This window comes from Coregonus clupeaformis, chromosome 34 (assembly GCF_020615455.1).
Source record: "Coregonus clupeaformis isolate EN_2021a chromosome 34, ASM2061545v1, whole genome shotgun sequence".
NCBI classification, from domain to species: domain Eukaryota; kingdom Metazoa; phylum Chordata; class Actinopteri; order Salmoniformes; family Salmonidae; genus Coregonus; species Coregonus clupeaformis.
This window is the reverse complement of record NC_059225.1, coordinates 5,279,846-5,295,941: the sequence shown is the minus strand read 5'-3', so window position 1 is coordinate 5,295,941 and position 16,096 is coordinate 5,279,846. Positions and strand designations below refer to the sequence as shown.

The 16,096-nt window shown below is 43.3% G+C and overlaps 1 protein-coding gene across 2 annotated transcripts in view; it reads right to left on the bottom strand.

Moving 5' to 3' along the window:
* Window positions 1-10,817, bottom strand: part of LOC123482487 (PRKC apoptosis WT1 regulator protein-like) — a 68,073-nt gene extending 57,256 nt beyond the window's left edge. Inside the window, exons 1-2 of one of the 2 annotated variants that reach the window (XM_045210377.1) lie at window positions 10,695-10,817; window positions 9,644-10,368 (exon numbers count right to left, since the gene is read on the bottom strand). In XM_045210377.1, coding sequence (XP_045066312.1) covers window positions 9,644-10,204 — 561 coding nt within the window. In that variant the 5' untranslated portion in view covers window positions 10,205-10,368; window positions 10,695-10,817. The remainder of the gene's footprint in view (window positions 1-9,643; window positions 10,369-10,694) is intronic. The other variant, XM_045210378.1, reaches the window with a different exon arrangement.
* Between the last annotated feature and the right edge of the window lie 5,279 nt (window positions 10,818-16,096).

Genomic DNA, 16,096 nt, shown 5'->3' with positions numbered 1-16,096 from the left:
CTACTAATCCGGGTGATCTGCTCCGTGTCTCTGTTGTCTTTGGGCCTTGTGTGCCTCGTGCCTCCTAGCAGCCTCAGGGAGGAAACCAAGCCTTCCTCCGGTCCCTAGCACATGGCTGGCATGATTCACACAACAGACTCTTTGGGGCTTCCAGCTTCCAGCACAAAGATAAAAACAACTGGGATTTGGACAGCATCCCAGAGCCCCCAGAGGCCTGCTGGAAGCGTGGAAAGATGTGAGAGGTTGGGGTGTTGGTTGAAAGCCTATCTCGGCCACCTGTGAACACATACGTGGGTCACATGGGATGGGCGGAAGGTAGGTATGCTGCCAGTTGCAGCCAATCGCTGGTCTGTTGTGGACATTGTGGGGTGCGTGCCAGTAACGCATCACATAGCTGTGTTTAAGTAAGTGGGCCCTCCGTCTACCCACAACAGGATCAGTAGGGGAAGGACATACACACTGACACACAAACACACAGACTGAGGTTCCAGCTTTAAAGCCAGGGGTAGGATGGCATGTAGTTACTTTTATCCTCTAAAGCACATTCCTTCGTCTTTGTTTGGTTCAACAACTTAAAGATCAAGGCTTTATATCCACAGGCACTTTGAACCCACATTTTAATTCGATTTAGAGTGTTTATCGGCTACATTCTCAAGCTGTTTTCCTGAACCACTTTTCCATTTGGTTTCTCTTTTGATGTGAGCCTGCTGGCTGTAATTTCCATGAATCAAAAAAGATGAGCCACGCAAACAACATACACGTCAAGTCAGAATATTCAATTTCTTCAAAGCATTACGAAATTCCTCCCATTTCTCCGGCTCCCAACAAATCAACTTAAGTCTCCTCAGGTATGCATGTATGTGTTTTTAAAGACAGAGAGCTAGGCTTAAGCCCACCCCGTCCTCCCAGCAGCACACAGTCGAATGCCAAACACTCCTGACAGCCTCCACCTGTAGATCACCAACCGTAGTCCTACACTCAGCTAAGTGTTGCTATGACACCCAGAAGACTCTCTCCCCCCCTTATCCACACGCTGAAGCAGAATGAAAAGAGCAAAGACTTTTATGACGTATGATTTGTATGTTTATTTTTCATCACCTTGGTTAGCTCGATTGTTATGCAGCTGTGTCTGATACTGTGACCTACTTCTGCTGACGTTTATCTGGGGGACAAAGTCTGACAGGGAACCATGGTGACATAATGGGAGGAGAGAGAACCCCATTGGCCTGTTGTGGTGCTGGATCTCTAGTTGTGTGTGCAGTACCAAAATAACATTCTGCAACTCTATTTTAGAGCCACTAACATAGCATATATAAGAGCTCATCCATAAAAATTAAGTGAAAGGTTTTACCAAGAAAAACACACCAAAACAACTCTTTCCACGCTTAGAGAGAGAGAGAAAGAAAGAAAGCTGCATACTATTATATTCTACTGTAATGAATCCAAACAGACAGTTCTCCTGAATGTCTAATCATGCAGTGGCCTGATTACAGCTGACTCACAAATCCCCCACTGCTGCCAAGCACACAGGAATGTCCAACAAACAAGTTACATTTATGCAGGAACACACACACACACACCACAGCTACTGTAGATCAGCAAGCTGATCAGCAGACAAACCCCAATCCACTGAATCTCTCTATGAGCTCTCTGCATGCAGCAGCTGAATGTGGCAGCCCAAGCTTCCACAAGAACACAGTGGGGGGCTAAGTGGCAGTTTCCAAAGGGGAGGCATGAAAACCACTATCCCATGCATCCGTGTGAAACCATAAACTATTAGTAGATATATCAAGGGCAGGACATTTCAGTTACAATAACATGCTAAAGTTCATGTTAATACTGTTAGCGTGATGGCTGGTATTGGCAGGAAAAGATATGGAAAAAGGACAAATTAAGCCTAAAGGTAAGACAGATGAAAAGGAACTCACTGTCTGCATATCTGGTACTGGATTATGAATGCGTTAACCTCAATGAGGGGAGACTAAATCCCCATTTAGTTCAAAGGAGAAAGCTTCCATGTTCCGTGACACAATTCCAAAACATAGGCATTTTACTCTAGGTCTTACGGTAAATCATGAAGTGCCTCGTGGGGAATTAGTACCAAATTGTTTGTGTTCAACAAATAGTTTAAAGTATGAGTCAACAACACACCAAGAGGGAAGATCAGTCACGGTATGATTTACTCTTAGAACAGTTGATCAATCATTCATAGTCACATTTCACAACACAGTAGGACATTAACCTCAACAACACCATATTAAGTAACAAACAAGTCTCCCATATCTCGCTGCACTTCCTGGTTTTGATTGTGAGTTAATGATTGGCCACTCAGACAGCGACTGCGTCATCCAAGCAGTGACAGAGGAGCGTGTCATTTCTCACGCAAACAGAATGTGCAAACAGGCGTCTCTGTAAAAGGTAGATTTATAGGGTCCGGCGTACTACTGTCCATTTGGGACCATGACTGTGTGGTTCTGTTGTACTAAAGGGAGGGGGCGAGTTCTTACTCATTCACCAGACACGTGCTCCAGACACCAATGCCCATTGCCCCTGGGCAATCAGGTTTGCATTCTCTGAGAGAGGCAGCGCAGGGGAGCATTCTTTCTTGCCAAATAATAATCTACCACGTGGAGCTCCTAAATAACCCCATAACTAAAGAGCACTGACCCAATTACAGTAGAGAAATCTATGGCCAGGGTTAGAACAGAACACTCTACAAACCTACACATTTGGAACATGACTCCAAATTAGGCAGGCTACTTTCTTGTCAGGCCTGCTGAAATGTATACATACTCCTGTGATCATGTGTTGTTAAAACTGGATTCCTTGCCAGAAAGTGAGCTCATTAACCTGTGACAAGCCAAGAGGATGTGGGGAGTAAGCAGGGGCCAGGTCAGTCAGAGAGCCATTGGAGGAGAAGCAAGAACTACTGTATTCTCATAGTGAAGGCTCCAGTTTACCTATCACATTCCCTTGGTCTGATTAAGTGATATGATTCCCCCTGACAGGGTAATGAACGGCTGGCTATTCACTGGGCCTCACCTAGTCAGAGGGCGCATTAATGAGAGCTGTCGTTTACGCAACGTTCCGAAAACATGCACAAAACCCTGTGCCACAGCCCATTAGGGGGAGTGGGGTGTTTTATGAGGTGCTGAGAGACCGTCGGGTGCCATCTGTATTAGGGGCCTACCTGGTAACCATGTCATGGAACCAAGCGAACATTTCCTCGTAAACAATCTACAACTCCTGCTAATTAGTCAACCTGTCAAATGTTCTTGTAAACTCAAATAACTGGCAAAAGAGCCTGCGTATTAAAAAAACGCTCTTTGGATTAGAGAGTTTAACATAACTTCACAAATTCCTTTTGTTCCACCAACAACCCAAAACCCTGCCCAAATAATTCCTTGCTTACCCAAGTCCATGATCCAATCCCTATGGTATTTCCAGTGATGATGTGACCTTGTTTGGGAAAGGTTTTAGGAGCGAGTAAAACAGGCTCCACCCAATAGCGCTTTAATTCTTACATTCCTTTCAAACAGATGTATAGAAAGCTTTACATTTTTTTAAAGAGTACCTCTTCGAGCATCCTATGGTTTACCTAATTACCTTACAATTGAATAACACCCTATTACACTGATGCTCAAAACTTTCCCTGGCCATTGCTTTCATGCCAATTAGAAGGAGAGAATGAAAACAGTCTGTGGGAGGCCTTTAGAACAGAATCATGTATGATCGCACAACAGCAGGAAGAGAGGTATATTCAGAGGTGGAACCAGAACACAGATGAATGACAGAAAGTACCACAGCCCCAGCATAAGGTCCAGAAGTAGTGGAGCAAAAACATTTACAACTCCCAGAGGACAGGCAGAGAGTGTAGCAGCACGACAGGCCTCCCGCGCTAGGATGTGTGATTTGATTTATTAGGATCCCCATTAGCCGACGCCAACACCGACAGCTAGTCTTACTGGGGTCTGACACATAATGTAAAAAGATATTACAGACAAAATACTTTACAATTTACATACATTTAAAAACAACATGGATTGTGTGTGTGCGCATCTATCAGTTACACATACATGTCAGTACATACACACAACAAGTAGGTCACATGGTGGAGAGGCGTTGTACCGTGAGGTGTGTGCAATCCCACAATGCCACAGCTGCTGGTTGTGAGAGTCAGACTGGCTTGACCAGGTATTGTTTTGAAAGCAAGAGGGGTGATAGAAATATGAGCTAGGCCACTTTACCACATCTATATCAAACGTTACATTCCCCAGGGCTTCAGTACAGGCCAAGGGGGAGTTAATGTAGCTATATGGCAAAACTCTGTCTCAGCACGTCCCATATACTCAGATTTGCTGCTTCACAACAATATCAAGTGATGGTAAAGAAAACCTGGGTTTCAACACGACAGTATTTCACTCAAGAAGGTTTACGGATGTTTAGATGGTGTAATTGAATTCCATTTTCAGATAAAACTCAACTCACTCACCTGGAGAGACCCTGTTGTGCATATATCCAGAGCTAGATATGATCAGATGGATCTTTAGAAACTGTGGGTACAAACTGTGCTACCTTGTGGTAGCCTCACAAAACAAAACTGGCATTTGAGCTCAAAATGTTCATGATAGGCCTACCAATCAGGCTGGAGCCCTGGCATTATCTACCAATGGGCCATAAACATTTTGAGGCAAAGCCAACTGTCAAACAATGGGCCTTCCCTTTATTAGCACTTTGTTGATGCAGTTTCTCATAGGAAAATAAATGTTATAATCACATTGCTTTGTCCGTGGAGTGAAAGATATCAGCATGAACATGTACAGGTAACACACACACTCCTCTTAGCCCACTACACAAAAGTGATTCAACAGCAACCAGGAAGAAGCTCTGAGAAATCCCCTCGGCTATACCCTGTGGCCCTATCATTTTTACATTTGACATTTTAGTCAGTCATTTAGCAGAATTAGGGTTGAGGGCCTTGTTCAAGGGCCCAATTACAGTTTTTTTTTTACCTAGTCGGCTCTGGGATTTGAACCAGTGACTTTTCGGTTACTGGACCAGCGCTCTTAAATCGCTAGGCTACCTATCACCAGTGTGGGGCAATTCCACGATAACAGAATTACGCTGAGACTCACTTTAAAATGTATGCCAAGCAAAAACCATTGATTTCAAAGTTTAACAAACCATACAACTCTATGCACAATGACTACTTCGAACAATTTACACCGAAAATAAATAAATAAACATTTACTGGAAACACTGTGCAGATGCAATGTTTATTAACAGAATTACGGTAAAATCTCCCTCAGTTTTATTCTGTTACCAAACTTTGTATCTGCACAGTTCTTCCTGTAAATGTGTTATTGCTAAATTTTCTGTGGAAATTGTTCAAAGTAGTCCTTGTGCATAGAGTTGTATGGTTTGTTAAACTTTGAAAATCAATGGTTTTTGTTTGGTATACATTTTAAAGTGAAAAATGTGAGTCTCAGCGTTTTCCGTTACCATGGAATTGCCCTGTGCTAATTGGCACCAATGTGTAGCCTGCCCTATCGTACAATCTGTTCACTGTTGCTACTGACGAATGGCTCTGGGTGTTCCAGACACAACAGCAGCAGCAGCCTTTATCAGAGAGATCCAGTCCACCACATGAAACAAAGTTCACACTCCCGAGTGAAAGCAACTCAGTCTCCAAGCAGAGCCTTATAACACACTGCTGGTCATAAAACATGGACGGCCCCAAACAATGAGGCTCATAAATTAGGCCTAAGCCACGGTGAGGCCAACAGGAAACGGACCACTGACACAACACAAACATCCTAAAGAGAGAGAAAAGGAGAGAGAGCGAGATAGTACTCACCTCGCCCAAGACACACTCAGACAGGGTTATCTTCACACACACATCACTTAAGCAGTATTCCGTTGTTCAGTAAGCATTTGTTAAGCGGGTCAGAGGTCTCCAACAGCCAGTAGACACATACCATTCTCCGTCAGAGAGGGTGAGACGGACAGGGAGGCTGAAATGAGACACCTTCCTGGAATGCAGGAGGTGGTCCTGATTGACACTCCACAGCAGAGCCACAGTGTTTGCTTCGGTTAACCGTGAAGCCATTATCAGCCCAACATAGGGAGAATGGTGCCATTGGGTTCCCTATTGCTCTGAAACCCCCTCAACAGCTATTGCGCCCCACAGAACAAGCAGGCTGATTATGCCCCAGCGTACCTATTCAACAAAATGTATAACACAAGGGGCCTTGTGTGAAGAGGGTCCAAATCATACAGTGATCGCGGTGTTAGGGTTTAGATTTACCATGGGAAAGATGCAATGCAATTAACACAGAAAATATTGTTGCATGGGGTATGATCACACATAGTTTGGCATGATCTGTGGGGTTGAAACCTAGCATTACGGCTTGGCTTCTGACCAGCTTCTCAAACTCCTTGACTGGCACCGCCGACCGCCTAATAACAGGCTGTCACCAGCCAACTGAGACACTGGTCAACCTCCCTATCCACATCGACGGGACAGCAGTGGAGAAGGTGGAAAGTTCCTCTGCGTACATGTCACTGACAAACTGAAATGGTCCACCCACACAGACAGTGTGGTGAAGAAGGCGCAACAGCGTCTCTTCAACCTCAGGAGGCTGAAGAAATTTGGCCAGTCACCTAAAACCCTCACAAACTTTTACAGATGCACAATTGAGAGCATCCTGTTGGGCTGTATTACTGCCTGGTACGGCACCTGCACCGCCCACAACCGCAGGGCTCTCCAGAGGGTAGTGTGGTCTGCACAACGCATCACCGGGGGCAAACTACCTGCCCTCCAGGACACCTACAGCACCCGATGTCACAGGAAGGCCAAAAAGATAATCAAGGACAACTACCACCCGAGCCACTGCCTGTTCACCCCGCTATCATCCAGAAGGCGAGGTAAGTACAGGTGCATCAAAGCTGGGACCGAGAGACTGAAAAACAGCTTCTATCTCAAGGCCATCAGACTGTTAAACAGCCATCACTAGTACAGAGAGGCTGCTGCCTACATACAGACTTAAAAATCACTGGCCACTTTCATAAATGGAACACTAGTCACTTTAATAATGTTTACATATCTTGCATTACCCGTCTCATATGTATAAACTGTATTCTATACTATCTATTGCATCTTAGCCTATACCACTGATTATTCCATTCCTTTACTTAGATTTGTGTGTATTAGGTTTTTGTAGTGGAACTGTTAGATATTACTTGCTAGATGTTGCTGCACTGTCGGAACTAGAAGCACAAGCATTTCGCTACAGCATTTCGCTACACTCGCAATAACATCTGCTAACCATGTGTATGTGACCAATACATTTGATTTATTTGATTTGAGGTGAAACTCCACAGAGGGCAGCATGCTCTGGCTCTGGGTTCTGGGAAGCTGTCAGAAAAGCCAGGCCCCTAATATGTAGACTACACTCCGTGGCTTCAAGGCACTGAGCCAGTGTCAAAGTCATAAAACATGCCCATTATACAGTGCCTTCAGAAAGTATTCAGACCCCTTGACCTATTCCACATTGTTGTGTTATAGCCTGAATTCAAAACGGATTAAATCAAAAAAATTCTCACCCATCCACACACAATAACTGATAATGACAAATTAAAACTTGTTTTAAATGTTTGCTAATTTATTGACAATGAAATACAGAAATATCTCATTTACATAAGTATTCACACCCCTGAATCAACAAGTTAGAATCACCTTTGCCATCAATTACAGCTGTGAGTCTTTCCGGGTAAGTCTCTAAGAGCTTTGCACACCTGGATAGTACAATATTTGCACATTATTATTTTTTTAAATTCTTCAAGCTCTGTCAAGTTGGTTGTTGATCATTGCTAGACAGCCATTTTCAAGTCTCGCTATAGATTTTCAAGCTGATTTAAAGTCAAAACTGTAACTAGGTCACTCAGGAACGTTCAATGTCATCTTGGTAAGCAACTCCAGTGTATATTTGGCCTTGTGTTTTAGGTTATTGTCCTGCTGAAAGGTGCATTTGTCTCCTAGTGTCTGTCGGAAAGCAGACAGAACCAGGTTTTCCTCTAGGATTTTGCCTGTGCTTAGCTCTATTCCGTTTCTTTTTATCCTATAAACCTCTGGAGTCCTTGCCGATGACAAGCATACCCATAACATGACGCAGCCACCACCATGCTTGAAAATATGAAGAGTGGTACTCAGTGATATGTTGAGTTGGATTTGGCCCAAACATAATGCTTTGTATTCAGGAATGAAAGTAAATTTTTTTGCAATTGAACTTTAGTGCCTTATTGCAAAAAGGATGCATGTTTTGTCATATTTGTATTCTGTACAGGCTTCCTTCTTTTCACTCTGTCATTTAGGTTAGTATTGTGGAGTAACTACAACTTTGTTTGATCCATCCTCAGTTTTCTCCTATCACAGCCATTAAACTCTAACAGTTTTAAAGTCAACATTGGCCTCATGGTGAAATCCCAGAGTTCTTACCTTCCTCTCCGGCAACTGAGTTAAGAAAGACACCTGTATATTTGTAGTGACTGGGTGTATTGATACACTACCCAAACTTGAATTAATAACTTCACCATGCTCAAAAGGATATTCAATGTCTGCTTTTTTATTTTGACCCATCTACTAATAAGTGCCCTTCTTTGCGAGGCATTGGAAAACCTCCCTGGTCTTCGTGGTTGAATCGGTGTTTGAAATTGACTGCTCAACTGAGAGACCTTACAAATAATTGTATGTGTGGGGTACAGAGATGAGGTAGTCATTCAAAATGCTAACCACTATTATTGCACACAGAGTGAGTCCATGCAACTTAATGTGTTAAGCACATTTTTTTGCCTTATTTAGGCTTGCCATAACAAAGGGGTTGAATATTTGTTGACTCAAGACATTTCAGCTTTTCATTTTTAATTAATTTATAAACATTTCTAAAAACATAATTCCACTTTGACATTATGGGGTATTGTGTGTAGGCCAGTGACACAAAATCTCAATTTAATCAATTTTAAATTCAGGCTGTAACACAACAAAATGTGGAAAAAGTCAAGGGGTGAGAATACTTTCTGAAGGCACTGTATACATATCATTTCCCTGATGGTGGAAGTTCTTAGAATAACAGGTCAGACATATTATTGAGTGGCGGACTGGTGGTTGTCATGCTTTCATCAGCGTCCCCGCTTTAATCTGAACCTCGACCGGGCTGTGACATGATTTAAGTGCAATAACAATGATACTGCTCTCTCCGCACATTTTCAGCACTCATGGAGACTGTTTTCATGTCTGTGCCAGACAGAAGGTCTTCATAAACACTCGACTGGAACAGACATGTTTATGTGGGCGTTTTGAAGGTCAGAAGAATTAATGTTTTGATGACTTCTTATTTTGCCACAAATATCCAACCCATATGGTAGATTAAATGTTTGTTTTCATAATGATAATGACACAACCTAAGGGACAGATAGGTCCATCTTTTAAGCTGTCTTTTCCCCAGTGGTTTCATAACTTTTTGGGCGGCATAGGCCTACAGGTTGCCAGTAGAGATTAAACAGTCTCATCCAACACCATGAGTCATGCTTAATAACTAGGCGATGATGTGTAAACAAATGAAAGTTCCAGAGAGGTTGGACTCACCTCGGTGGATGGCATGCTGACAACACCTGTTGATCTGCGCTTCTCCCTGAGCTTTCTCTTCTCTATCTGTCCTTTCCCCTTCCTGGCGCTTGGACCACTGTTCTTCTTCTCTTTGCCTTTACTGGGTGAGGGGCTCTCCTTGTCACTGCCATGGTCATTGCATGCAGTGGGGCTGGACTCTTGTGGGGTGCAGGGCACCGGTTGCGGTGTCTTCTTCAGGTTACTCCCCGGTGTATCTGCTCCTCTGACGGCTGGTGTCGGGTGTGGGTCATCGTCAGGTCTCTTCAAGGCTGAGGAGGATGATGAGCGAGCCATAGGGTATGATGTCCCGCGGTCCGGGTTGCCGTTGTTGTTAAGTTCGGTGCTCGAGGTGGCATTGCGCATCTCACTTTTGTTGCTGTGGCTCCCCAGGGACGCAGTGGCAGGGGCAATACTACCAGTGCCCGCGCCGGTGGCCGCAGCGATGTCCCCGAGCATTTTTGCCCTCATTTTCTCCCGTTTAGCCTTCCATTCCTCCAGAAAGTCTGTCTGAGCATTTGGTTTAAATCCACCCGTTGCCATGTTCCTTTTTTTCGTTTTGTATGTGTGGGTTTTTCACCAGTGGCTTTTCTAAGTTTGTAAACTACGCTCCTTCAGCAGGGAATTTGTAATTTCCGTTTTTAATCAGGTTACGGTGCAATCGTCCTTCGCTTCTAATGGCACCACATTTCTCAAAACGACTCGGTCTACAGGTAATGGAGAATCACAGTTAGTGTAAATTTGGTCCAAAATTCAATGAAACGACCTCATTTCGAAATTACTATCCGTGTGTAAAGTTCATCACATTGGACGTGTATCAACAGTTGTTTTTACAAACTAGCCTACCCATAAACAAACAGGGCTTGAACTATATATATAACTCATTGCAAAGTTGGTGCTAGATGGTCACAAGTCGATCATTCTTAGAAGTTGTCTTTTCTCCCCCAAAATATGACAAAGTAACTTATTGGAAGTAACATGAATCACTTAGTGAACTATTCTAACAGTGACATGCGTTTCTAATAAGACTCACCTGTAATTTTGCAGTGCTTTCGCTCTCTCAGGTGAACATTCCGTGGGATGTAGCCTACTTCACTGGCAAACTCGATTAGTCACACGCAACCAAGGGAACAGTGCGGCTCGGACTCAGCCCCCTCTAATGGCTCCGAACCCATACGAAGACTCACGAATACATACGAAATTAAACGGATGTAGCCTATTGTATTATTTAAAATGTTTGCGTTGTACTTGCAGTGTCTAAACACAGGACGGGGCTCACTGTAATGGCTGTAATGGAATTATGGAACATTTACATTACATTTACATCATTTAGCAGAGGCTCTTATCCAGAGCGACTTACAAATTGGTGCATTCAACTTATGATAGCCAGTAGGACAACCACTTTTATTTTTATTTTATATGGGGGGGTAGAAGGATTACTTTATACTATTCCAGGTATTCCTTAAAGAGGTAGGGTTTCCATATGTTTGATACCTTTCAATTTATTCCATTCCAGCCATTACAACAAGCCCCTCCTCCTATACAGTGAGGGAAAAAAGTATTTGATCCCCTGCTGATTTTGTACATTTGCCCGCTGACAAAGGCATGATCAGTCTATAATTTTAATGGTAGGTTTATTTGAACAGTGAGAGACAGAATAACAACAAAAAAGTCAAGAAAAACGCATGTCAAAAATGTTATACATTTATTTGCATTTTAATGAGGGAAATAAGTATTTGACCCCTCTGCAAAACATGATTTAGTACTTGGTGGCAAAACCCTTGTTGGCAATCACAGAGGTCAGACGTTTCTTGTAGTTGGCCACCAGGTTTGCACACATCTCAGGAGGGATTTTGTTCCACTCCTCTTTGCAGATCTTCTCATAGTCATTAAGGTTTCGAGGCTGACGTTTGGCAACTCGAACCTTCAGCTCCCTCCACAGATTTTCTATGGGATTAAGGTCTGGAGACTGGCTAGGCCACTCCAGGACCTTAATGTGCTTCTTCTTGAGCCACTCCTTTGTTGCCTTGGCCATGTGTTTTGGGTCATTGTCATGCTGGAATACCCATCCACGACCCATTGTCAATGCCCTGGCTGGGGGAAGGAGGTTCTCACCCAAGATTTGACGGTACATGGCCCGTCCATCGTCCCTTTGATGCGGTGAAGTTGTCCTGTCCCCTTAGCAGAAAAACACCCCCAAAGCATAATGTTTCCACCTCCATGTTTGATGGTGGGGATGGTGTTCTTGGGATCATCGGCAGCATTCCTCCTCCTCCAAACACAGCAAGTTGAGTTGATACCAAAGAGCTCCATTTTGGTCTCATCTGACCACAACATTTTCACCCAGTTCTCCTCTGAATCATTCAGATGTTCATTGGCAAACTTCAGACGGCCCTGTATATGTGCTTTCTTGAGCAGGGGGACCTTGCAGGCACTGCAGGAATTCAGTCCTTCACGGCATAGTGTGTTACCAATTGTTTTCTTGGTGACTATGGTCCCAGATGCCTTGAGATCATTAACAATATCCTCCCGTGTAGTTTTGGGATGATTCCTCACCATTCTCATGATCATTGCAACTCCACGAGGTGAGGTCTTGCATGGAGCCCCAGGCCGAGGGAGATTGACAGTTATTTTGTGTTTCTTCCATTTGCGAATAATCGCACCAACTGTTGTCACCTTCTCACCAAGCTGCTTGGCAATGGTCTTATAGCCCATTCCAGCCTTGTGTAGGTCTACAATCTTGTCCCTGACATCCTTGGAGAGCTCTTTGGTCTTGGCCATGGTGGAGAGTTTGGAATCTGATTGATTGATTGCTTCTGTGGACAGGTGTCTTTCATACAGGTAACAAACTGAGATTAGGAGAACTCCCTTTAACAGCTCGTTAACTGTATAAAAGACACCTGGGAGCCAGAAATCTTTCTGATTGAGAGTGGGTCAAATACTAATTTCCCTCATTAAAATGCAATTTAATTTATAACATTTTTGACATGCGTTTTTCTGGATTTTTTTGTTTGTTATTCTGTCTCTCACTGTTCAAATAAACCTACCATTAAAATTATAGACTGATCATTTCTTTGTCAGTGGGCAAACATACAAAATCAGCAGGGGATCAAATCCTTTTTTCCCTCACTGTAGCTCCTCCCACCAGCCTCCTCTGCTATGGACAGTTTGTTGTTGATGCTTCCACGCAGATCCCACAGAAAACCTCCCTAAGGCGTCGGATGAGTCACTCAGCCCCAGAGCTCTTCAGAGGTGAACATTATTCATCTCTCAATAACAAAACAGGCATACCAACCCACTACTAACACCAACACTGTACTATGTGGCTATGTGTGAGGGTCATGATGTAAGTGCATAGTTGTTTCCACACTTCCCAGAAGAGTTGGTTGAAAATAACCCAAAAGGACACAGGTTGAGTGAGGGTGCCAGGCTGATTCACAGTGATGGTAATACAGCCATATGGATGAATGGGAGAAGACTCACTCAGAGATATCCTAGCTGGGTTCAAACAAGACAGTGACCTTGGCTGAACACCCAGAATGCAGCCAATAGTATTTTCACTATTCACACCACCCCTGATTAATTATGTGAATGCATTGGGTGATTAAAGTGTAGGTTCTCTTTGGGTTTATTAGGTTCTGTTTGGGATATATATACTGTATATATTTTTTTGTCATTTAGCAGACACTCTTATCCAGAGCGACTTACAGTTAGTGAGTGCATACATTCTTTTTCATACTGGCCCCCCGTGGGAATCGAACCCACAACCCTGGCATTGCAAACACCATGCTCTACCAACTGAGCTACATCTCTGCTGGCCATTCCCTCCCTTACCCTGGACGACTTGTGCTCCTGGTCACGGCCAGCTACAACAGAGCCTGGATTCAAACCAGGATCTCTAGTGGCACAGCTAGCACTGTGATGCAGTGCCTTAGACCACTGTGCCACTCGGGAGGTTCCAATCATACCAAACAGAACCTAAGAACCCACTGTATTCACATAATAACAGGCTGTAATTATGTGAATACAGTGGGTGCTTATTTCCAGCTCTCTTGCAACATGCTTTGGAAGCTGCCATATCCCCTGGAGTTATTTACATGTTATTCGGTCCTTATGTTTAATGATCCCTATTTAAGGAAATATACTGCTGCATCTGTTGCGGTGTAGCGATGGATGCAGAGCTCCAGCGCAATAACTCTGGTTGACATTCCTAGCTATTCAGTCTGTGTTGATTACCATTCCACTTCTCTGTGCAGCTCTCTCCTCCCTCTGAGGGCCCATTACTCCATCGCTACTTGCCCCAGACAAGCACGAGTATCTCACTCCCTCTCCGCCCTGTGATTTAAACGTATAGGCTCTTGCTGTTTGAAACCTAATTTCATGCCGTGATAATGGCTCCATAGCTTAGCTGTGCTGGGTTGGTTACTGCTGAAGGAGTGTGCTGAGGGTAGATATGCAGGAAGCTATAACCTGTTTCCCAAGATTGCACTGGTATTTAGGCAACATTGTCAATGTCCAGATAAGTGTTCAATAAAGACATGGCACACAGTCAGAGGACAGGAGATTTTTTCTGACCATTTGACAATCTGTGATCCACTAAATCCCACTTAGCATTACAATAATGCATTTCCACTTTGGGAGATAAGTGTGTGAAGTCCCTTTCTGAACATCTCTATTTTATCATTTTATTTCACCTTTAGCAGGGAGTCCCATTGAGACCAATGTCTCTTTTCCAAGGGAGCCATGCATGAACACAATTGATAAAATGTGCAACATTCAAACATACAACGTAATAAGAACATACAATACTAAAAGCAATTTAAGAAGCAAAACACATTCCTCAACAATGAGGTCCTCCATTAGCAATTTGAACTACCCTATAAATACTCTATATAATAATCTACTGTTTGTACAAGTAAACTATATATATTGGGCAGTATTGTACATGTGCCGACATTATTTATTGGCGATGAAGGAGAAAAGTACCTAGGTGAAAGGAGTTAGACGCCTTCGTCTAAAAATAGTGGCTGATCTAAGGGTTGAGGTCACACTGCTGCATATTTAGCATTTTTCTGTCTGCTTTTCGAGAACCTGAAATACGAGGGGGCAGTGGTTGTCGCTCACAGCGGCTCGCTCCATGTCGACACAAACTGTGCTCCTCTTTCAACTAAATCCCACAATGCATTTCCACTGGGGGAGATAAGTGCGTGAACTCCCTTTCTGAATGTCTCACAGTGTTAAGTCTTATCTCTGGGGGGATCAAGACCTTCTGTAAAAGCAGTCTGGCATTTTCAATGAATGCCAAGATAACTTTTTCCTCCATGTTACACATAGCCCAGACTGCACATTTGCAGTGGAGTTGTAGAAAAATACAGAGAGCAGCCAAACAGTAAAATCTTCATAGCCAGTAACCCAAATTTAATCTGAAACCATAACATAATATCCACCGTTTTTGGTTCACTGTTTTTTATCCATCCCACAGTTATGTATTAAGTTAAAAGCCATGAGGTGGCGTATAAAATGAAAATGATCTCCTGTCATGCGAATTTCTATCTCTAATTCAACCTAAGCTTGAATCATTACCAGAGGTTGTAAGGCTCTGGTTTTAATCATCAATGATTCAAGGTCCATAACCACGAAGAAGGATTTTTTGTATGTTTATTCATGGAGAGCTCTGGCGCCAAAGACACAAACATACGATTTTATACCTCCTGGACTTGACTCCTCCCACCTTTAGGTGACTTTTCTAAACAGTTTCCGCCTTCCCCCTTGAATGTTTAGTACCGCCCCCTCTGTTAGTGGGTTGACACCACATGATAATTCTAACATTTATACTGTATTTGGGGTGAAATCCTTTAGTCATTATTCTTAAAATCCAAATTAATCTAACAATCCACCCCTTTGACTAAATATTCCCACATTCAGGATACATGTATTTTACAAGCATGATTAATCTCAGAGATCACATCAGAACTAATAAACATTTCATCCAATTGCGGTCTTTCAGGGTCCAAATCCTCGTCATCCACCAAGCCTGGAGGATCGTTTTTCACATTCCCCTGGTCAGAGTCCGGAGTCAGTCCATCTCTCATCATTGTTTAGCTACTGCATTTCACCAACGCCTGACTCACCAATCCTCGGACACAGGGAACAAGACAACAACCACATAATACAAGAATACCCATACAAACACTGATCGCTCCTAAGATGGTGGCTGCTAGGGTTTTCCATTTACCAAATATTTCATCAAACCACCCTATCCACAATGTACTAACTTCTGAGTTCAGTTCATCCTTCACTTAGTGCAGTTAATTCTGTAAGAGCTCTGGTGACTGTCCCATCCAGTGTGGTGTTGTTAGGGATAAATGTGCAACAATGGCTTATCTTTCTATAGACACCGGCCCTTTCTGCCTGATATAGAACCAACCTCTACTA